The sequence below is a fragment of the Acomys russatus genome, chromosome 20 (assembly GCF_903995435.1).
Source record: "Acomys russatus chromosome 20, mAcoRus1.1, whole genome shotgun sequence".
NCBI classification, from domain to species: domain Eukaryota; kingdom Metazoa; phylum Chordata; class Mammalia; order Rodentia; family Muridae; genus Acomys; species Acomys russatus.
Window position 1 is genome coordinate 63,849,506 of NC_067156.1, and position 24,203 is coordinate 63,873,708.

A 24,203-nucleotide genomic window follows, 5' to 3' on the forward strand; every position below is an offset into this window, starting at 1 on the left:
CGCTGCTCTGCTAGAATCCACCTTCTTCACCTCGGGCGTGGGGTGGGGATGGGGTGCCTTTTTACATACATTACTTATTGCTGTCCCCAATGCTTATTTCACAAATTCTCAGCTGAAAAATTTAAGTTTGAACACTAGAAATTCAGAGTTTTCACAGGACGACCCAGGAATCCATGGCAGTTGCAAAGCCATGGCTTCAAAGGGCTTTGGTCACAAGATTTAAAATGCTTACATTTCTCATGTTATTTTCCTGAGAAGAGGGAGTGTGGTTGACTCCCAGAGGTATTTGCATAGACTTACCCACTGCCTGACTTCAGCAAGCTGGCATTGTATTCTCAGCACTATTTTATGCTTTTAGATTTTAAGACAGGGTTTCTGTGGTAGCCCTGGGTGTCCTGGACTCACTCTGTAGATCCTGCTAGCCTGAACTCAAGAGGGTGCCGGCCTCTGCCTCCACAGTGCTGGGACAAAGGCTTGTGCCACCACAGCCTGGCTAACACTGACAATTTGTTTGTTTGTTTTCTGCGATAGGTGGTTCAGTAAAGCCCACGCAGTTCTTAAACTTGTGATCCTGCTGCCTCAGTCTCCCGAGTGCTAGGATTCCAGGCATGAACAACATACCCAACAGGAAAAAAAAATCTTTGGGATTTAAATTTTTCCCATTTCCAACCTCCAAATAATAAATTTCATAGGACAGGTGGCAGGTGGTGAGTGGAGTGGAGCCTTCTGCTGCCCACTTCAGCATATTTGGTCAAAGAATTTTTACAGAAACCACAACTATTAGATTAAAAAAAAATTTTAAAACCTGGAGAATTCCCAACCTGTACTTCTTTCAGGTGCTCCCGATCCCATTAGTTTGCTAAACAAAACATCAGTGTACATAAAATAATGTCCTTAAAAAGAAAGAAAGAAAAAAAGAAAGAAAGAAAAAAAAACTCTTGAAAAGACTATGTGAATGCAACTTAACTGCCAGTGTTTAGAAGATATCCTTGAACTCATTAAAACTGTGGCTTTAAAAGGCTCTTTAGGTTAATAAAGTTGCCATATATTTGAAGCACTTAAAAACTCAGCAGAGAGTCTCTACTTCGGGAGTGGAAACAGAGGGATGCTGAGTTCTAGGCTAGCCTGCGCTACATGGTAAGGCCCTATGTCAAACACTTCCCCAAAACTAAAAAGTAAAAAATAACATAATAATTAAAGTAAAAGCAACTATACTAAGTATTTCATGCATATACATTTATACATTTAACTTAATGTCTAGGAACTAGGTAGCTGCAAACTTTTATCAGTGAAAAAATATTTTTTGTCATAAGAATAAATAAACTCTACCTGGATTTCACAAATTCCAAGGGTGGCAATACAAAACTCTTTTGACCAACAATGTCCTTCCCACAGCTCTTTCAGTTTAAGAAAGAAACCTAACCGTTCTCATTAAGAGAATGCCACACTCTACTGGTGAGCTGGGGACTAGCCCTGCGGTCAACCTGCCCCACCAGTGTTGGTCACAGTTGCTATGAGTGATTGGCACTGATTCTGAAAGCAAACTGCTGTTCTGAGAACTCCAGGTCCCTCTGTTTCTGTGCCTGTCAGCCTTGTAAGGCTTACATGGTTTACAAAGCTCAAATTGTAATACTGACATCAAAAATAGCTTTAAATAACAAGAATTACTCTGCTTCCACGTCTTCTTTCTCTTGGAACATTTTGACTTTATAAATACATCCCAGTCTTGGTGCTACCCCTACCCCGTACCCTCCAATTCACAGTGGGGCTTCAATTCCATTCCGGAGAACACCACCTGGACAAGGCTTGATGATATCCAGTCAAACAGAAAAACACAAAGCAAGCAAAAGAATGGGTCACTGTATGAAAGTTGGTCCCGGCCAATCAGAGCTGTACTTAGAAACGACTCACGACCCGGCGCGCAAGGCTGTTGGGTGGGGTTGCTTTTACAGAGGACTTTCCACCATCCTTTTCTTGTTCTGTAGGTAGAAGAGGCGGTTCTCTTCAGAGTAGGTGACTTTGCTGAGGGGCATCCTGTAGATGCTGGGATTTTTCGTAGTCAGCAAAAGAAACAGTAGCGTGGCCAAGCAGAAGGACCAGGTACAAGCTGGCAGTTGGATCTGGGAAGAAGAGATGGGCCACACAATCTTTTGAGATTCCAACTGAAAGTGAGTTCACACAGTGGGCCCCCTGAACTTTCACTCCTGGGGATGAGTTGGTGGGGGCATTGCTCTGGGTTCTGCTTTGGTCTACAGAATTGTCTTTTACAACAGTCAGTTTTGTCTCTTCTGTATGTCTGTCCAGTTTCCTCATGCATTCAAACTTCCTACACATGGTGTGCTAGGATGACAGTGGGCACACAGGGTGACAGCAAATTATTAATATCCCCTGGTCACACCTACAAAGGGCTTCTCCGATTGGCCAGTCATAGTGACCTTTTCAGCCTTGACTTCTCCCCAGTATTGGAATCTACTTGTTTTATTTCTTTCTACTTTCTCTCCTGAGTAGACGTTTACATTTTGTCAGATAGGTGCCATGCTTCAGTGCTGCCATGTTAACTCAACACATTTCTGAAGATACCGCACTGGTTAGCTTTAGTCTCCTGTATGGATCTCAGAAGTGTGATGGGAAATAGGGTACCAAAACCTGCCTGAACAATCAGAATCATGTGGGGGTGTCTGAAAAACAAATATGCCCAGACATCATGCAAGATCTGCTTTATCTTTGGGGGCTCAGGACCTGAAGTTTCCCAGATCTCCCTAGCCAACTCTGTGGTAGAATCCGTCTAGCTCTGGGTCACAGACTGATGATGCCTTGGAATTTTCTTTGTTGAGGTGTGAAGGACTCCATACTGTTCTCATAAGAAGCCTGGGGGTTGCAGTTTGGGCTAGAGTTTGCTGTGAGGTTAGAGGGTGGGAGTGGCTGAGACTCAGCACGTGGGGGAGCAGTGGCGACCAAGGCCATGGACCTCGATCTTCAATGTGCAGATCTACAAGAGAATCTCAACTTCCACAAAGATGCTGCATCTCCATAGAGACCTTCTCAGAAAAAACCTCTATGAGCTACCACGACTACATCAACGGTGTCTGAGCCCCACATTATCTGCCTGCTAGGAGAGGAGGGGAGTGAAGTTCAGGCATTAGGAAGTGAAGGGCCCAGTCCAGTTAGGAGATATTTGGCTTCTTGGGGGAGGGGCAGGAGAAGATCAACGGTAGAGCACAGTGTTAAAAAAAAAAAAAAAAAAAAAAAAGAGGAAGCCAGGCATAGTAGCAGGCCACCTGTTAGCCATTTTAAGACAAGCTTCAGCTACACAGTGAGTTTAAGGCCAGCCTGGAGAAAACATGCCAGGAGAGAGCTAACAAGCAAAGATTTGCACAGGAACCATACAAGTAGAACCTAGGTCTGAGACGTTTTATTGAGGAGTGGCTGAGCATGCATTGAAGACTAGAGATGTTAAAAAAAAAAATGGTGGTATTTAAAACAACACCCACTTCTTCAGTAATTATCATCCTTGTCTGCCCTTTTCTGATTTCTTAACTACGCCATGGGTGTGGTTTTCCTAATAAGTAAACTATATCCTAAGGTCAACTTCTCAGTGCCAGAGTTAGAACATGACTGATAATATTGGCATCAAGTTATTGACAAAGCTATTGTTAGAGTTATTCTTTAAACATTCGTAACAAGCCTCGGGGTTGCAGTTTGGACTAGAGTTTGCTGTGAGGTGAGAGGGTGGGAGTGGCTGAGATCCAGCACGTGGGCGAGCAATGGTGACCGAGGCCGTGGGCCCTGTCACCAGGTGCTGCTCAGGTGGGCATCAGTGGACTTCCACGTCACTGACAAGTCAGGCGGAGGACAAAATGCGACCAAAGAAGACTTACCACAGCCATTATGTGTGTCATACAGGCTCCGAAGTAGGCAGTGAACAGGGCTATGAAAAGAGGAAAGACATTATTTGGTAGATGTACTTTTCACCAGCATCCTAGACTTTATGTACACTTCTGCGTTCTACAAGCCACCCCACCCCAGTTCTCCAGCGATAAATGTAGAAATACTTTAGGGAAAAGCTTTCCTTGGCAAATGCATTGCTGTGTTGTTTTCTATAAATGTGGCTGAATGAGACAGCCTGGGTTTGCTACAATCTCACTGTGTCTAGGATCCTTATATTAATGGTTTGAATTCGCACCTACAAATATTATGTAAAAGTAAGAAGGGAAGATGCTGTTTAGAGCATAGCAGAAGCAGAACTTAGCCCTGAGACCTTCATGCAATGACTTTTCATCCACTAAAGGGGGGCATACAGGTTGATCAATAAACATCTGATGCTTTTATTTACTTTGAAGGAACCCCCCCCCCCCCGCTGCAAATGGCACGTTTCGGTCATATGTGTGTCTCTTACATGCAAAGCAATGGGAAAAAGGGCTTAATCAGCTAACCATCAGTTTCTCTGTCTTGGCTGAGGAGGAGGCAGGGGTGGGGCATGTCCTCAGGTTTTCCAGAGTCAAACATAGTCATTTGGCCCCTGTTAGACAGTCCAAGCACCTGTCAATCACATAGGCAGAAATGTCCCTTAGCTGGTGCAGCGGGCTCTCTCGTGTCTTAGCTTCTCATGCTAATGAGGGCTAGTCTTCAGGAACTGCTCTGCTTTCTGATCCCTGCTCTTCCTTTTTATTCACTGTATAATGAATGAACTCAGAATCCTTCACCCCCCCCCTCCCCTTTTATTTTTGCTCATTCAGAACTTAAAGGTCTACTTTAAGGAGGCAGACAATGAAATCTTAAGTGAACTTTTATATCCACTCAGAGCAGCTGTGACCCCCCTCCCTCTTAGCAGGGTGCCAGGATACTAGTCTGAGAAGAAGGATGCTCATGGCTTGGGTGGGAAGGAGTTTCCTCCCTGTTTTCATCACTTTCACTCATTTTTCAAGATCTGACTCACTCATTCAACATCTACTCTCTGGTCCCTGGTTAATGACAAGCTGCTTTCGGGCCTGCTCTCCCGAGTGCCATCTCTTTATGTCCTCTGAGCGCACCAGACGTTATCATCTCTTATCTCCTTCAAAGGCCCAACATTCTTCAAGGTGTGCTTCTGGCACTCGTACGTTTTGTACTGTTATATACTTTGGGATAATCTCTAAGTCCAAGCTGCTCTGCTCTCCACAGTGAGAGTCAGACTAATACCCAGCAGGCTGCCCAGCCATTAAGACTTGCGGTGTGGGGCTGGGACTGGCTTACACCATGGAAGCTTCTGTGTACTGCACATCTGCCTGGAGACAAGATTCCCTGATGGCATTAGAAATGGCCCTTAAACCTCAATGACAGCTTGCCTGGCTTTCGCTGACAACGGCCCCTGTCAGTGGACCATCATGGGAGAGTCCTGCTGTAGTAATCCAGCTATTGACAAGGGGAACCAAGTAGGTTTATAGCTTCTGTAGATAACATGACAAACAAAGCTAGTCTTTGGCTGTGCAGTCTTTGATCTACAGGTAAGAAAGGCGGCCCTGTCAGATGCCATCACAGGGTCCTAAGCTCCTCTGTCCGATAGAGACATGAGGAATGAAGAAAAGAACAGTCCTGTAAGCGCTGTCTGCTAATTATTTACCTTGGCAGACAAGCTTGGGCTTTTGTTTGGCAGTGACAGGGCAGCATGGGCAAGCTGAAACTTGCTGTGGCATTTTACACAAAGGTCTGTTTCAAGAGTTCGTGTGTGGATATTGAAACATCTGTGAGGACACAGTGGAGATGGACCTCATGCTCTCATGCTGTCAGCCTCAGAAGGAGCCGAGAAGCCTCTCTGGGGAGGAGCTCCACATCTGTGGACACTACAATTGCAATTCCCTTTCAGTCAACGATTTTGTTTTCAGAAATATGTTACAGAAATATCAGTATAGTGCATATTTGAGTAGTTAGAGCAAAAACATTCTCTGGAGCAGTGTCTTAATGACTCCAAACTAGAAGCCTTGTAACTACCTCTCAGCGTCATGAACTTTTCATATCTAAGGTGTCCACAGTACCTCGACCAGCAGAGGCCTGCATCCTGAGGGGCAGAGCCTTGGTCTCCTGACTGCTCATTTGTGCTAAAAGAAGGGCTGTAGCTTTCACTCAAACAGCTGGGATCCCGTGGAAAACAAGCTCTCAGGGCAAAGAGAGGGGACAGCCAAGGAGAGCCAATGCCAGGAAAGGAGACACAAATGGAGCAAGCACTACAGATGAAGCCTAGTCAAAGGCAGAAGGAAAGACACAATGGGTGACAGGGCCCCAAAACAGCCAAAGATTGATTGACAAAACTGGAGGTTCTTGTGAGGGGATGAAGAGGAGAGAGAAAAAAAAAAAAGAAAAAGTCCACAGCCATGGAAAAGTTTACACAGAGCTGACCCATAAGGAAAGGGATATTTGGAGAGAATATTTGACAAATTAAAAATGAACAAACCCTCAGAATTAAAGAAAGATAGGAAAGCTCACACTGAAAAGATTTGATGGGGGGAACTCTTGCGTCTAGACAGACAAAAAACAGAAAAATAACTCATATGCAAAGATACAATTCTAAATGTCCAGAGAGAAAAATAAAATTACAATTTAACAAGAATTAGGTTTTTTTTCCTTAGAAGTCTTAATGGTGATTTGAGATGTTAAAAAGGCAGTGGGATCGTCTTTGAGGACAATTTTTAAAATATTAGGAGAGGGGAAAAAAAATCCTTAAATCTAGTTTTGTTTCCAGACAGTGATGCTAAAACATAAATTGGAGGAACTGATGCTGTTCTCGGGCATTCAGGGCCTTAGAGGTTCCCCCAACATAACTGTCTCTGAAGGAGCATCAGGACAGGGCTGCAGGACAAGGGTGAATATGGGTCACCAAAGGCAGTAGTTACTAAACAAGGAAGTATGAAAGTGCCTGTTTCCATAGTTCTAAAGTGAAAATTCTATATGGTAGCAAATTGGTTTCAGGTTGTTGGGGGTGGGTCTCCCAGTGGAGGCTGATGCAGGCTGAGGTATCTACTGTTCATACTTGGAACGGTATGAAGGTACAGATAAAGTTAAGACATTGAGAAGGAGTAGTAAACAAGGTTAATTCTTAATAAGCTTTACAAATCCACCAGTAAAAATAAAATCCATGCCCTTAAATGCTGCAAACAAGTGCTGGATACCACCTACGTTTCGTGACATTTATGTACACGCTGTTTAATCCTAGACAAATTCTATGGGGCCACTGCAACCCCTCTTTTTAAATAAGGAAACCTAGGCCCAGAAGGGTTAAAAACTCTGTTGGAATTACATTCCAGGTACTTTGGCAACAAAACCAGAGTTGGTTTTGTTGTTGGTTTTGTTTTTCCTTGAGTCAAGGTCTTACTGTGTGGCAGAACTTATGGCCTTGCTGCCTTGCTTTCTAAAGTTATATCCACGGCAAAGTAAGCATGACAGGTAGAAAATGGCTCCCTATGGGGCACACAGCCCGATCCCTAGAATCTGTAATTATGAAAAAGAGCTTGCAACCATGGTTAAGTTAAAGACTTTAAACAGAGTGGGACGCAGTTTTGCATGCATGTGATTCCAGCTCTGGGAGACAGAGGAGGCAGGTGAATGTCCGTGAGTTTGAGGCCAGCCTGGTCTACAAAGAGAGTCCAGGGAAGCCAAGACTACACAGAGAAACTCTGTCTTGAAAAAGACTTTAAAGGGCTGGGTGGTGGTGGCGCACGCCTTTAATCCCAGCACTTGGGAGGCAGAGGCTGGTGGATCACTGTGAGTTTGAGGCCAGTTGGTCTACAAAGTGAGTCCAGGACAGCTAAGGCTACACAGAGAAACCCAGTCTTGGTGGGGGAGGGGGGAAGAAAAGAAGAAGAAGAAGAAGAAGAAGAAGAAGAAGAAGAAGAAGAAGAAGAAGAAGAAGAAGAAGAAGAAGAAGAAGAAGAAAAGAAGAAAGAAAAAGACTTTAAACGGAAAGATTATCAAGGATAATGTGAGTAGATTCAGTGTCATCACAGGGACCTTCATGGAAGGAGGTCACAGAATTGCCCAAGGCAGTAGGACGGAGTAGTTTCCTTTCTACTTTACACCGTTTTGTACTTTGTTCAGACTGAACGATGAAAGTGTATTATTACTACAATAAAATAGTAATGAAAAGATTCACTGTTGGGGGAAACATTTGCAAAGGTCTGAGGCTGAGTCACTAAATGTAACAACGTGACACAAATGCCATCTGAATAGCACACAGAGGCTTGAGATCTGTTAGCCTCACCACAGCATAAACCCAAACTGAACAGTGTCCACAAACCCCTAGTCTTGCCTCAGCTCCTCCACTCCAGATCCTGCCTACCACATGGCCTACCGGTTAACAGTGCATTAGATAGCTGAAATTGAACAGCCTAGTGATAAAATGGCTTTACACAGGTATTACATCAGGTTAGAAATAAATCCTCTACAATCCAGAATCCCCTTTACTTTTTTGTCCCCAATGGTGTCACCCCTTCCATTCTAGAACCGTCTTTAATGTTTTACTGCCATTGAACTAGGCATGGCAAAGACCATGGGTGAGTGTCCGTTGCTCCTCATCAGCTTGGGGAATCCATCAGCTCTTTAAGTCCAACGCTCTTGAGGCTGACCTTACTTTAAGGAACCAGCACAGAGCTGGAAAGCTACAGCCAGGACGCAGCCCAGGGTAGGACCCAGTGGCAGATATGGCTTCTAGGTTTGGATTTGGTCCTCCTGGACATGAGGTGCTTCAGCACTTCCCTAGCCTAAGTTTAAGAAGGATGGACTTGAGGGTCAGCCCTACAGGTGGGGTTAAGAAACCAGCTCTCAGCCCATGGCCCTTGGACCTCTCTATCAGGGATGCAGGTTTCTCCCTCCACCTCACACTCTGTATCAGAGGCTGAGGGGGAAGATCTAGCAGCAGTCTGTGTCTTCACCAATATTCCAGATGATTCTGGTGCATGCTCAGGTTTGAAAGCAGCTGATTAAAGTGACACTCAAAGGACATCATGAAATCTTAACTGGTTCATCAAGCAACAATTTTATATTTAGCTTATTTCTTTTTAGTTTATTGGGCTTAACAACAAACACAAAAAACTACAGGACAGGTCATCAATCTGTTCTGCCAATTACATATCAAATAGAATGGCTACTGGGACTCCAGGCTCTTTTGTTAATAGCCAGTATAGCAGGCAAAGATGACTTTAATTCCCCCACAGAAGGAACATCGCTTGCCCTGCTCACACAGTTAGCTAGCAGTAAATGCAAACTCCACTCCCAGTTTGAGTTTTTCATATGATGACCCTTTTACACTTTTAATCTAATTGTTTACAGCTTGCCTGTGATTTTGATGGAGTCCTCACGGGCACCATGGGCACCCCCCTCTTCAACACCATATGTAGGGTACTCACCACAAGCAAGAGCCAGGAGGTGGGTCTGCCAGGTGAGTGCCATAAACATGCCTCCAATCGCAATGCAGGCCAGAGAACTGTTGAAACCCCAGAACCCAAAGTAGATGTCTTCAAACGGAGCTGCAAGACTGAGTCCTGCCATACAAAAACAGGAGTGGTCAGAGCTGGGACAAAAAATGGGAAGCTTTGCAGTGAGTCGTGGGGTCAGAGGAAACATCCCAAGAACTCCGCCTTGCTCAGAGATCTCCAGGAAGCCCTGTCTGTCATCTAGAAGACGGCTGAGACATGCATTGGGTGGAGAAGATGCTTGCGCTAGGTTGAAAGGCTAATGCTCACCTGCAATGACGCCCAGCAATGAGCCAATAGCAGCGTGCAGGCACATCAGTGGGGAGGAAAGCAGGATGGCACATAGGAAAATGCCCCCTGTCCACGGGTTGTCACAGCCATATATCTGACCAACTCCCACGGGAAGGGACTTCAACAGCTGCAATACAAAGTACAGAATTGTAGCCACTCAAACAACAGACAAGAAGCCACTGTGACCTTATACAATGTGAGTTTTAGGATTCTTAGAATTAGCGTATTTTAGCCTTCCAGATGATTGTTAGCAGTTTATTAACACAGGTGCCCGCTGGGCAAGGCTCCTCCAGACCTGTTGCACTCACTACCTTTCCCATTAGTACTTGCGCACCGTGAGGCTTGCAGTGTGATCTCACTATGCCTGGCTCTGAGGACCTGCTGATCTTCCCTAGTGTGGCCGGGACACAGGTCACACACACTTCAGTCGCTTCCTGCTGTCCCTCAGTTCTGTCCGTCAGTCCATGCCCTTCCACAGGCTGCAGAAATGCTACTGTAATTGAGTTGGCTGCCCAGACTAAAAGGCCAGTGAACTGAATAAGACGGTCTCATCCATAATTTAGAAGCTATTATAGCCAACGTGATGAATCAGGACCACATTTGCCCTTCTGATCCTAAGCGGAACGTGTACCATTTAGTAAAAATATCTTTAACTTATTTTAGTTATTAACACTTGTCAATCAGATCTCTAAACACGACAACGCCAACTTTACAATTCTGTTTTCTGACAGAGGCCCAAGTTTAACTAACGTGTTTAGAGAGCGACAGTTCTCAGGAAGGCACAGAATTTGGCTCAAACAAGTAATGTTTCCACATAAGAAAACTTTTTGGTTAGGCCAGGATGACAAATAATCACACATGGCTTCTCCCTTTAAGCAGAACGTTTCCAGAAGGATGGTGACCTCTTTACCCTCTCACACATCTTTTAGCAAGGACCTAGCTGGAAGCAATGATGCTGACTGGTAGGGGAAGCCCCAGCTTGGGCTTCCGAACACTGTCTTGGCCCTGGTGCAGGGCACTGGGCCACAGTGAGACCCAGTCTCCCTTAGGATAGGCTCTAAATGCTTATGATGGGCTCTAAATGTCCCCAGTCTTGTCGATGCATAGTTGTTTCCCATCTCTTCTAGACCTGGGAACAGGTAAGGACGGATTAGGCTTTTGTTTGTTTGTTTTCCATTAAAGGTGTGTGCTACCACGCTGGCTCAGATTAGGCTTTTTATCTCTGAATTTGGTATTCTAAGTATCTCTTGGGTAGCTGGGGTGGAGGGGGCGGTGGAGGTGGGAGATAGGGGGTAGAAAAGTTGAGTAAACCAGTTCAGAAAGAGACAAGGTCAACTGCCCTCAGAGCCTTCATGATGACTGTCCCTATCTGAGCTACAGCAGGTGCGGGCCACACACCGCTACTGAGTATCTGATACATGGCCCTTAAAGTTGAGAAATTGAGTTGTGAGTTAATTTATATCTAAATGTAAATAACCACTTGGGGTGGGGTTACAGGCTATCTCCTATGAGACAATGTAGTCCTAGAGAGAATGATAGTTTTACTTTTCCCCTGAGTAGTTGCCTTTCATTTTGAGCTGGTTTCAAGTGTTCCCCATTTGCTTACGAGTTAAAGCTAAAGCAAAAGTTTTACAAGTCTCCCTTGTTTTCCTCAGTCAGCAGAGAATGGCAAAGGGCACACCTAAGCTGACAGTTGAAGAGCCAGTTTTTGCACATTAAAAAACAAAAACAAACAAAACAAAACAAAACAAAAAACCAAAAAACAAAACAAAAACAAAGCTGTGCGTGGTGGCACACGCCTTTAATCCCAGCACTCAGGAGGCAGAGGCAGGTGGATTGATGTGAGTTTGAGACCAGTTTGGTCTACAAAGCGAGTCCAGAACTGCCAAAGCTACACAAAGAAACCCTGTCTCAAAAAAAAAACCAAAAACCAAAAACAGAAAAACAAAAACAAGCCCAGCAAGGCTGCTTTTGTTTTCTTTGATCTCAAGTATTTTCTTATTCTCAGAAACAGTAAACAAGGGCTGACATGCAGCTCAGAGGCGGATCATTCGCCTCCATGTTCGAGGCTCTATTGCAATCTGTAGACATGCGCGTGCGCTCGTGTACACACACACACACACGCACACACATGGGGGTGGGGGTGGGGTACAAAATTCCTCTAGAAACACCGGTGGGAAGAGCAAGACTTCAATTTGGGAGAAACTTTTGAAAACATATGCTCTCTCTGTACCTATCTGTAAGGAGACGCACCATGCCCACACCCTGTGACTCAGCGGATCTCACACTGTATGCCGGCAGGGTTTGGAGGAGTTTATCAATACAGGTTCCCAGGCCCAGCTGTATCTTGAGAACCCTGAACTACTATTCCTATGCTGTAAGAAGGCAGAACAGCAGAACCAGCCCAAACGGTACAACATCTTGTTCTGACTGGAGGAAGCAGACCATGAGCAGAATGCTCTAACCCTGAGTGATGGATCATCTGCTTAAGAGAGTAGTCTTGCCCAACCAAACAAGGGCCAAGCTTCCACAGTGTCTGATGTCCAGCAAGCTGCCCTCTGCAACTGTCTTTGCAGGGTGTTAGAACAAAGCTGGTATTTTACCTCCAGGGCGCTGAGCTCAGACCACGTGACATTGGGCACGGACGTGACCGGTGCGAAGAGTTTACTAGGAAAGAACGCGTTGTAATGTCCTGTGGCTGAAAGGTACATCGACAGTGCCATGTTGAAGGGGAGAGTGAAGACAGGGAGGTCCCACTTGCTGAACACGGAGCTTAATGCGCTTGAGAAAACTGGGCTAAGGGAACAAAACGGAAGAATGAGAGTCAGTGACGAGCAAGCAGGCTGAGACCGCCTCCCCCAGCCTCTCCATGGCGGGGATGGGGGTTCTGCTGTAGTTGCTAACATTCTCTGAAACTGTGCTGGCAAACCTTCTGCGCGCGCGCGTGCGTGCGTGCGTAACCTGGGGTCAATCCCATCGCAGAGACAACTCTAAAACATACCACAAAATCAACTCTTGGTTGATTTTTGGAAAAAAAAAAAAAAAAAGACAAAAAAACCGCTGATGTAGCTCAGAGTGAGTTACAATCAAGGTTTTAAATATATATTTGGAGCTCTTATTAAAGTGAAATATTATCTACACAGTTAGTGCCCTTTAATCTCGTCCTCCCCACCAGTCACACCATAGTCCTGAATTTGGACGACATCACTCTGCATGTCTTTTTTATATGTATCTGTTTTGGAGAAGGAAAGAACTAAGGTGGGTGGGCTGGGCAAGAGGGGTCTTAGAAAATGTTTTTGAGCCATTGGCTAGTGGCTTCCTCATTCCACAGTGTGCAAACTCGGGCTTGTTTGGGACAGTGTAGATAGTTCCCTGGACCCTGTGTCGCTCTCCCTTGCAGACCCAAGGGAGAAGCATCATAGTAGGACCAGAGCAGCTCCTAACCTCCTGGGGGAGGCTGGCTCTGTGGGCGGGGCCTCCACACACCTGTGGGTGCGACCAGAGAGGAGCCCTCCTGCAGGGGCTGCGCTGGCGGGCACATTAGTACTTTATACTTTAGATGTGTTTCTAGAAAAAGGAATTAAAATGATGTCAGCATAGAGGTTAATTTTAAAGATGATCTGGGTTTTATAAAATGGGATTGAATTAAAAAAAAAAAAAAAAAAGAAGAGGTAGGCAGCTCAGGTAATGTGATTCCACTGATGAGGTGGGCGCCTTCGGCTAGACTTTAGAACCTCCTAGGGAGATTAAGGACCTCAGCATTTAGGCAACAGCCCAGAGCACTTGTGTGTGCTAAGTGTGCAGATGAGGTTGAGAGTGCCTGGATGAGGAGGACATAGCCGACTTTGACATAAGGACAAATAACTGGGCATAAGGAAATCCATACGGTTTCCTTAAGGCAGTTGCTTTAGTTTCTATAACCAAAGGTAGAATTTAATTTTAATTCTTTTGACTATTTTTTTAAATTTGTGGTTTAAAAAAGACACATGACATAAAAACTGCCATTTATTGTTACATTGTTGCTTTGCCTCTCTAGACAAATTCCCTGAACTCCAGGCTGGCCTTATGCTCAAAGCACCCCCAAAAGGCAAGGATAATAGATACATGCCACCATAGCTGGTTCCGTTGAACTATTGTCATCTAATTTGTGCTTGTGTGGGTGAGTGTGCGCACGTGAGCGCCTATGTAGAGGGGTGTGGGGGGTGGTGATCAGAGGAAATCTTGGGAGTCAGTTCTCTCGCACTATGTGGGTTCCTGGGATAAAGCTCAGGATGCCATCCCTGGCTGCAGACTTCTGTATGTGATAAATCGACTTACTTGCCCCACTTAACTGTTCTAAAGTGTAAAAATCAGGGGCACAGTCACAGCATCATACAACTGCCATTGACGCAGAGAATCGTTTTCACCTTACAGAAGTGTGCTCATTCAACACTGGCCCCTCATTCCCTCCACCCCTCACCCCTCCTCCACCCCTCCCTGCTTCCCCCACCTCTACCACAGGCATTTTGAAAACCAGGTAGAACTTACCAAGTCATAGACATGGCAGAAACAGGAAACATCAGCCACCAGAAATAGTCGCCCTTGTCTGAGAAGACAGCCATGAGGATCCCCACCAGGGTGGCATTGTAACCCTGGAGCCCAGCTGCTATGGCTGACCTGCAGGCAGGAGAGACAGCACAGACATTGCCTGGGTGGACTTAGGATTGAACAGAAACAACAGCTGTAACTTCTAGGGCCGCTTTAGGAAAGCGCCGTACCTGGGCATGCCTTTCATAGCCTTTTAGGAATCATATAGATATAACTAAATTGCACATAGTTAAAACTCTGAAATGTGTACACGGAACAGGTCCTGTCACAAGCCACAGGAAGGATAGCATCTGGTGAGGGACTGGGGCCCATGCAAGACAAACTGCTCTTCGTTCAGCCTTTCCTGGGAAAAGTCTTAGTTTTTTAATACCATTAACGTGTGGAACACCAGAGTGTGAAACAATCTTTAGTCTGACTTCTTAGCAAGAGACTTATGATTCCTGGACGGCAAATCCTTTCGCAGTGTCTTTAGCGTACACTTCCACGTTCTTATGATTCTGCCGTGCTGTTTCTAATGTACAGCTCCAGTTATTGCAGAGGAAAATGATTACTTTTACTTGGCCAGGCACCTATCTATGTCAGGAACTGCATCCGGATCTGGAAGGCCCACGGGAGCTATGGGACTAGTTCTACCGAGTAAGCCCTCGGAAGCTCCCCATCCTCAGACTCTGAGATGTGCCATCATAAAGAATAAAAAGGTTCATTTCCAGCCTGCCTCTCACAGGTAATGACCGTGATAAAGGTGGTGAAGTGAGCCGGTTAGGTCAGATGCAGACCCTGAGGGGAGGGGCTGCAGCCTGTGAGCACACCGGCTGCGGTGTGAGACTGCTTTTCAAGGCACAGGTGCAGCCAATAAGCTGCTGTCGTATCTATTCACTGGGCTGAGGACGTGAGAGGTTGGACTCTAGTTTCAAAGTCCTTTGTCTTTCTTCAGTAATCCTCCAGAAATTGAAATTACACCCGATGACTGCAGAGAGCTTTGTAGACTGGTCCTCCCATACTGTTTGTCAGTGGGTAACAAATGGCAGCATCCACAAGTCAAGAGATGGATGCCACGGTTCCAGCCCCAGGAAGAACCAGTCATTCAAATGGAATTGTCATTTTACATTTTGCTTTTTTTTTTTTAGAACTAAGAAAAGTAAAAGAAACTTGAGAAGTAACACATGCAAATATAAAAAAATATGCAAATAAAAAATATTAAAAAATACGAATTAACAAGAAAATGAGGATGCCTCCTTCAGTACCGGGGTGAAATGCAAGCCTTTGCAGACGTGCTAGACAAGTGCTCTGCCACTGAACTGCGTGCCTAGCCCATAATTACATTTCATTGCAGCCAAACCAATGAGGAACTAATCCTAGGATGTGGGGCTCTTCACCAGCCCGGCAGCTGTGCTATGCCTACGAAAGGAGAGGACCACGTTAAACTAATGATGGACACAAGATACAAAGGGGGTTGCTAAGCTGCCAAGTCTTCTCAAGAACCCAGAAGCATTTTGCTTAAAGTTATAATAAGTATTGTACACTAAAGGAGACTTCAGTAGGCTCCTTCTTGGTGGTGGATGAGCTCTGCCTGCCGAACACAGTGGGTAGTACTCAGAGCGGCCCTTTATCAGGTGGGAAGAATACAAGATTATCAGCAATTCTCTGACCTCTGACTAAAGGCAAACAAAGCCCTCTGTGGAATAAAGGTTGCTTTTACCTGGCTCTATCATGGCTGCCCAGCTAGTGTTACAGAAAGAGAGGGGGCTGGCATGTGAGGGCTTGCCTACCTGTCTTGGCTAAGCAAGAGGGCTGTCAGCGTGGAGACCACAGTTCCTACACAGCCACAGAGAGCCCACCATGGGTTCTGGACCAGAAGTCCCACCAGAATCAGGATGCCACTGATGGGGTTGCTGACGAACACCACTTGGGATATGCCTCGAAGAATCCAGTCCATGAACTGGAGCACCACAGGCTTGTCTGGAGAGACAGATGAACAGAGTTAAGGAAGAGATGAGATAACTTCAAGATCTGCCCTGAGCAAGGTCACCAGGTGACTGTCCAAGGTGAAGCTTTCCGATGGTTTTTGAAGCATCCCTTTGACCCCTTAGTTTGACTAGTCGGTCTACATTGCCCCTACTGGAACCCAGCATTCAGAAAGCAGCTAATACACCTGGTTAGCATGCTCAGAGGTGCAGACTGAGCCAAAGGATTGAATTATGAGCAGTTGAACTTTCTTTGTTAAGTGCTGAGATTCTCCTTTCATTGTATATGAACAGGGCCCTGCCCACTATCTCCAGGAAGAAGGTGTGAAAAAGCCTTGCAAGTTAGGAGACACAAAACAGAAAACTAAAAAGGGATGACTAAGGAATAGAGCTAAGTACATAGGTAGATGCACAGGTAAAGGATTTCCTCAAAGCTGCTTCCTCCATCTATCCCAGGTATGGGTGTTCACATACCTTTAAGCCAGTTGGCGAATTCTTTCATATCACCGGTGACATAGCCAAATACTTTGAAGCCACATCTTCTCCCCCAACATGATGACAGGTTGTTTTCACCCCGGTCTACTTTTACCATGGTGGGACTGTCTTCCATGGCTAGCTCTTCGTCTGGTTCCTTGAAGGAAGGACAGGGCTTGTAAACATCCTGAGCCAGAACTCTGTGGTTGGCTGGCTTAGGAGGTTATGGTTGCCATGAGGTTGAATGTGGGAGCATTCGCCTAGACCAGCGGTTCTCAGCCTTCCTAACACTTTGACCCTCTGACACAGACCCTCGTGTTGCGTTGACCCCCCCAACCACAAAATTATTTTGTTGTTGCTTCATAACTGAAGTTTTGCTGCTGTTATGAATCTTTTTGTAGATATGTGTGTTTTCTGATGGTCTTTGGTGACCCTGTGATAGGGTTGTTTGACACCCAAAGGGGTTGTTACTCACAGGTTGAGAACCACTGGCATAGACTATGACAGTGCCATGGGTCTGAGAATGTACTCTCTCCTCCTAGAGTATTGCCGAGGGACTCAAAGAACTGCCCAACCTTTGTTCTCAATGTCTTTAATGCTACCACGAGAAGTTTCTTGTCTATACCCTCACAAGGCTCAGTTTTTAGTTTACCAAATATTTGTTGAGATTACATTTCCTACCCTCAAGGAACTTAGTGTTAAAAAGATAAAAAAAAAAAACAAAACAAAACAGTTAGCATCAGCATAACAAATCAAATAATATAGAAAGAGCTAAAGTAAGTAACCAGAAAATTTGTATTTCCTTTTTTTTTTTTTTTTTTTTTTAACAAAATAGCAGTTATAAGTAGGAGTGGTAGTAGCATATGCCTGTAATCTCATCCGTTGAGAGTTGAAGGCAGGAGGATCAGAAGTTCAAGGCCAACTCCAGCAACATAATGGTTCAAGCACAGGCTGGGTTACATGAGATTCTTTCTCAGAAAAGCAAAACACCAACATAAAAATCCCATCCAAACTACTGATTTTGTTTAAGAATTCTTTGAAAAAGAAGAACTTTTTGAAATAGTCATTGTGTGTTGACACAGCTAAGAATTCTCTGGCACCAGTCGCTAAGAATAGGATTGCTTGAGTTTATTCTTATACAGTTGCCTCAGATATTCTGTAATTTGGAATCTGTCATGTAAATGTATTAAAACAAGCAAGAAAAATACATCACAAAGGTATAGTACAGTGGTTCTCAGCCTGTGGTTCATGACTCCTTGTAGGGATCAAACGACTCTTTCACAGGGGTTGCCCAAGACCACTGGAAAACAGAGATACTTACACAATTCATAACAGCAGCAAAATTACACTTATGAGGCAGCAACAACAATAATTTTATGGTTGGAGTCACCATGACAGAGGAACTGTATTAATGGGTCAAAGCATTAGGAAGGGTAAGAACCACTGGTGTAGAGGCTGAAAAGCCAAAGGGTGATGTAAACATTGCACGGTATAAAAATGCAGAGTTTTGCTTACAGCCAGAATGTCTTGTCAGAGTACAAACACTGTACCCATAATGTGTGTCGACTACAGGGCTGGCTGACTCTCACGATAAGTATGTAACAGGAGAGAACTAATATCATTGAATTTGGTACCTTGCAACACAACACGAAGGTTTCATGGTGCCAACCACAGATGGAAGGGCTACCAGTGACAGATTCTTAGACAACAGCCAAGTCACCGTGGTTGTATGAAAAGGCCCAGAACATTGAGAGGTGAGTAGGGAGTGGGGCAGCTCCAAGGAAATGCCCAAAGCTGCGTGGATACACCAGCTCACCTCCCCTCACAGCAAGGCCATGGACAGAGCTCCTCTAATGGATGCTCATCCCATCATTGTTCTGTTTACCACATCCAACAGTTAAGAAAACGATATCTTAAAAACCAAACAAACCAACCCATTTTGACTTACATTAATCCTGGAGAAATCAATGCTTTATTACTGATTTATTACTGTATAACAATTTTACTTCTCACTATAGCATAACCTGGCCTTGAACTTGCTATGATCCTCCTGCCTCTGCCGCCCAAGTATGGGGATTACAGGTATGTGCCACCACGCCTGCTGTCTTCCTGTTTTTTAAACAATGGTGCACCATTAATCATCACACAAAGTTGGAGCTATTTCTACTATTCATTCCAGACCAAGGTCATTCTGTTTTGGCACAGTCTATGTGACACCAACATTTGTGAGTCTTTCAGTGAATCTTTGTATTGGGAATTTTTTATGCTAAGAACTACTGGAGGCATGGAACCTAAACCAAGCCCATATAACTCAGTTCACTCTGCTCTATACTTAAAATTCACAAATCTGTTTAAGTAACCCAACACTTATGAAAAACTTTTATTTCACTGAAATAAATAAAAATAAAAAACGTTTATTTTCTAATCTAAACAATGGCTATCACTTATTTCAGGCCTCTTCCTCTTTAAATCTTATAAATGAAAATTATGTTCTAATCTAAACAATGACTATCACTTATTTCAGACCTCTCCTTCTTTAAATCTCATAACTGAAACTGTGCAAAGTTAGCTCCTTCCTCAGCGACAGTGACCCATTTTCAAAGTCACACCAAATTATAAGAGGCATCAGGCTTGAGTCTAGGATATAACAAAAAGAATACTTTTTTATTTAAGTAATTTATTCAGATTACATGTCAATTGTTATCCCCTCTCTTGTGTCTTCCTGTTTCCCTCTCCCTCCCTCTTCATCCTATTCCCCTACCCTAGGTCTGTGACAGAAGGGGACTTCCTCCCCCACCATATGATCACAGCCCATCAGGTCTCATCCAGGTAGCCTGCTTCCCCTTCCTCCAAGTGCCACCAGGTCTCCCCACCAAAGGGAATTTGTCAAATAGGGGGCACCAGAGTTCATGTCAGAGTCAGGCCTGCTCCACATAACTGTGGAGAATGTGCTGTCTATTGGCTAGATCTGGATAGGGATTCTAGGTTTACTGCATGCATTGTCCTTGGTTGGTACAGTAGTTGGAGCAGACCCCCTGGGTCCAGATCCACCAGCCTTGATGGTCTTCAACAAGACGAATCTTAAAGGACAATTGTCCTGAGTTGCTGTAACCTAATGTGCCAGAGCTCTGAAAGTGGCAGTTTCCATACACCACAGAAATCAACTCCGGCATACACAAGTGCGTGCTCTCAAAACTTCCAGCCCGTATTTATTTTAGAGAGTTTCGAATACCACACCACCCCAGAGATTCGAAACCCGATAGTATAACTGGCCAGACATGACTGGGAGCCTGAACAGCCTGTGTCTCTGCGGAACCACCCCAAGTTAAGACTAAACTACGTTTGTCCAAACCTACAACCCAACCTAGGGCTGTGTCTCTAATACTTGTGTTGGGGTACACTGGAGGGCTGTGGCATTGTTCCCCACCACCCCACAGCTCAGAGAGAGGCTCCTCATGACTGCACAGACAGAGGCCTGGTGGGTGGGTGGGTGTAGGGGCTGCTACTTCCTGTAGCTCCTGGGATCCCTGCCACCTGTTCCAGAACTCCAGCCTGAGAGCCGGTTAGGAGAAGTCAGTAGTTTAAATCTAGTTTACTCTAGAATGTTATCATGCTTGCTCGAAAATTCGTGTCTCTTTTGGGAACTTGGATAAAGCACCCAGCAGAGGACCCTTCTAGCTGATGCTCACTCTCTGCTGAGAAGGTCATTGCATTTCCATGGAGAGGAGAGGGCAATAGAGGAAGTCTTAACCTAAAAGGGGAATCAGGACAATCATAAAGTTCCCGACTGTGCTTTCCTCGCCTTTTTTTTTTTTTTTTTTTTAAGGCTGTGCAATTGCCCTAGCTCAGTGGTCCAGCCTCTAAGCCTGTGGGAGCAGCTCAGGCCATAGCACCATGCCCAGCAGAGCTTGCTGACCACCCATGCCCTCTGCTCAGAAAAGACACCAAGCTGGGAGCAGGCTCTCAGGTTCCCCAAGAAACAAGCTTCCGGAAGGGAGCCTACCTGTTCTTGCCACCTGTGCGCCAGGGCCAGGCTTAGTCGTCTGAAGCCTCCTGGTGCTGTCTCACTGGCTTTGTTTCCAAAAGGGTCTATCCAAAGAGGACCATGATGAGCGTCATCAGTGCCACCAATCAAAGACTGTCCATTCATCCTTCCTTTTTCTCCATACACGACAAAGGGCAAAGGGATGTGAGGCAGCTATGTCCTGGCTTCTGGGGAGCACAGGAAAGGACAGGCTGGGATAGAGGGGCAGGCCCTGTGAGTTTCTGCTAAGGGAAGGTGCTCCCTGCCCTGGCCCCTAGAGCTGAGTGACCCTCATCAAGGAGGTTGCAGAGGGAGGGAGGAAAGAAAACACACCAACTATGGAAATGAAACTCATTTTACTTAAGAAATGGTGGCAAACCATGCCGAACAGAACACAAAAGAGAGTGGGTCTACTGCTCTGTTTTTTACAGGCAGGAGGGTGACCCATGTGAAACTGGCTCAGGGGAAGGAAGGTGGCTTAAGGCTCTGAAGTTCTTGGGGACACTGTTATGCTCTGTGATGGGGACCAACTCAGACACAGTGTCTCAGTAGTCTTCTTTCTTATGAAACAGGAGGAAAGAGAGTTCCTGGGTTCCACTTTCTGTAGTAAGATGGTAGCCACGCTTTCATTGCACAGCAAAAGCGTATTCTAGAATATTGACAAATGCCATATTGCGTATATCTGAATAATAATTGCTAAATGTTGACTATCAGTTTCCTAACAAGAAACAATTCTTAGTTAAATTTAACAAGAGTGTCAGATTTTAACAATTTCCTCTTTCTTCCCTCCTTTCCTTCTTATTCTACTTTCCTCCTCCTTTCTTTCCATTGCATTCAAAAATAGTTCTTCATTCAGGAGTTGTAGAATGTTCTATGTGTGTTATTTGTTTATTTCTTTCATTTATTTTATTTTCACATTCTTCTACTGACTTGGTCTGAAACCTAAAAACTTTACCAAAGCCATATGAAGAATCCACAGTTATGGAAAATATTTCTGATAGTGAGCATGTGCATGCACATGTGTGTGTGTGTGTGTGTGTGTGTGTGTGTGTGTGTGTGTATCATAGTAATCTGACTGATGTTCCTGGTGTTTGCAATATGAGCAGTTTTGGTTGGTACGAGAGAGCAACAAACAGTTCCATGGCAAGGATCTTATACTATGCTAAAAGTGGGGAGGGGACAAGAAAGAAAGAAGGAAAGAAAATAGGATTAAAAGCAAAAGGAAAGGAAAAATACAAGAACCACAAAGGGAGGGATCATGGTCCCTCAGGATAAGTGCCTACTGCTTCCCCCTTCTGCGCCTGCTCCTAGAACTATCTTCACAAGCTCAGCATCAATATTTTCTTAGAGACAGAAATAGGCAAATATGTGAACAAGGTGGGCTTTAGGGATGCATGGTCGAAACTTCCAAGTTATAGAAAGCCGAGGCTCTGTGGTCCATCTGAAGTCTACCTGGCCAGTGGCAGGCAGAGGCTGTGCTTCTCTGTCTCCCAGTTTGGGGCCAGGCAAGTTAGTGTCACCCAGGATTCTACTGAAGACAGCAAATGACATAGCAGCCTCTGCATGGCAGGGTTTGAAGTGTGTGGCAGGGTACAGCAGCCTGAGTTCACAGTCACCTTGAAGTAACTCTGGGGTATGGGGTTGAACAAGAAAGGCCTCTGTGCCCTCTCTGGGATCAATTACTGTCTGTTGAAAAATAATACCAGCAATTCCTCAAAGCCAGTCTCTCCTGTGCGTTACTGACACGGCTTCAAGTTAGCATCCAAAAATATTCTGGAAGCTCTGCGTGGTGTGACCCTCCTAGCAGGAGCTGGAAAGTGTGTTTCAGAGTCCAGATCACCAGTGACATGAGGCAGCACTCAGTATTTTAAGTCGAGGCAAATCTGAGGTCTAACTTTAACTGTTCTCTCTATTTTCTTACACATAATGAAACTCATTTGTATCGTATTGTGTATTAGTAATTGGTACAATTGGAGAGACCTGAAGGTCCATACCTCGAGAGCATAGCTTCAAATAGTACCAAATATTAGATCTGGGTTTCTTGAAACATTTTTATGTTCTGTCATAATGAAAAGACTTTCTGGGCTGACATTTATTTGCTACCTTGTCTAATCTTTATTTCAGGTCGGTTTTTATCATAAGGCAAGGACTGCTCAGTTTTCCTTAGAGCTGTAATCAGAAACAAAGAGCTGCTGTGAGGTAATCCTGCCTCCTGATTAAAACACTTCCCTCTGCCACAGATTCCACTCCTTGGAGCCTTGAACTGTGCAGGGCCAGAGCGCTTCCGGAAGCCACCAGATCTCTGGCTACGCTTGTGACTGATTGGATGTGCCCAATGGGCACAGAAGCACACTTCTCTCTGCAGGACAGCACATGCACAGGAGCCCTAAGACCACACTGGGAAGAGCTGTTCCTAGTACCCCACACTTTTTGTGAGTCATAAAAATGCCGTCTCTAGCTTTGCTTAGTTTTCCAAGAGCATGCTCCTGAAACTTCTCACCCTGTGGATTAGGTCAGGTCCATTTGGTATGCAGAGTGGGCACCATGTGAAAGCTCTCTTCCACACCAGCCCTCTCTAGGCATCACAACAAAGGCAGTACTTTTATGCTTTTGGGAAGAGGACTGCAGCTTTGTGAGCAGCCTTCTAGTCTACCAGAACTCCATCTACTCAATTCCAACCATTAGAGACACATTTCACCATTTAAAAGAGAGCAGAGTTGGGCGTGGAAGGCAAGAGAGGGCAGAAAGGAAACAGCATGATCAAGACACAGTCCATGCATGTATAGACTGTTGCAATGAAAACTAACTTGTATTGTTAAAATATAATAATAATTAATAATAATAATAGGATCTGAGGCAGACACATCTAAGTCAAACTCCTGCTCTGTCTTTAAAAAGAAAGGGGAAGGAGGCAAGATTAAAGGCAATGGTCAACAAGAGCTAATTGGCAATTAACAGAAATGAGGATGGTACTTACCCTCCAGCTGGCTTCCCCCGCAGCAGAAGGCAGTGCCTGATAAAGAGCAGCCAGGCTCTCTTAAAAGGGAGAGTGCTGTGGAGGGGTGGCACAGGACAGGCACTTCACCCTTTTATACCCACAGTCTGCTCTTCAGGTCTCTGAACTGGCTCTCTCCTCCCACTTAAGCCACCAACACCAGAGCAATGTTGGGGGTGGAGTAGGGGGTGGGGTAGAGGGTGGGGTAGGGGGTGGGGTAGGGGGTGGGGAGAGGGGGTGGCCCCTGGCTTCAGTACCTTATGCTTCTGCCTTGCTCTCCCTTCTCTTGACACTGTGCCAATGGTTTTGTCATGTCTTGACAGCATCCCAGGGTATTTACTTAGTGATAACCAAACTCAAATTCACCATTCACCTCTTCTCTTCTGTGCCATTTCCTACCCTCAACTTAAAACGTGTCTGGAAAGATT

At 45.0% G+C, this 24,203-nt stretch overlaps 1 protein-coding gene across 1 annotated transcript; it reads right to left on the bottom strand.

Moving 5' to 3' along the window:
• Positions 1–1,911: 1,911 nt before the first annotated feature.
• Positions 1,912–23,908, bottom strand: Slc14a1 (solute carrier family 14 member 1 (Kidd blood group)). Its single transcript, XM_051163707.1, has 10 exons — positions 23,758–23,908; positions 20,760–20,968; positions 16,757–16,913; positions 16,088–16,277; positions 14,259–14,387; positions 12,335–12,527; positions 9,711–9,858; positions 9,375–9,509; positions 3,879–3,928; positions 1,912–2,120 (listed from the first exon to the last, which is right to left on the bottom strand). The coding sequence occupies exons 2-10, from the start codon at positions 20,904–20,906 to the stop codon at positions 1,947–1,949; spliced, it is 1,323 nt and encodes a 440-aa protein (XP_051019664.1). The 5' UTR covers positions 20,907–20,968; positions 23,758–23,908; the 3' UTR covers positions 1,912–1,946.
• Positions 23,909–24,203: the final 295 nt, after the last annotated feature.

Coding starts and splice junctions, on each gene's coding strand:
- Slc14a1 (XM_051163707.1), bottom strand. CDS start 20,906: ATGAATGGACAGTCTTTGATTGGTGGCACTGATGACGCTCATCATGGT. Junction 14,388..16,087: donor CTCTTGCTTAGCCAAGACAG/GTAGGCAAGCCC, acceptor TCCTGCCTGCAG/GTCAGCCATAGCAGCTGGGC. Junction 9,510..9,710: donor ATTGCTGGGCGTCATTGCAG/GTGAGCATTAGC, acceptor TTTGTATGGCAG/GACTCAGTCTTGCAGCTCCG.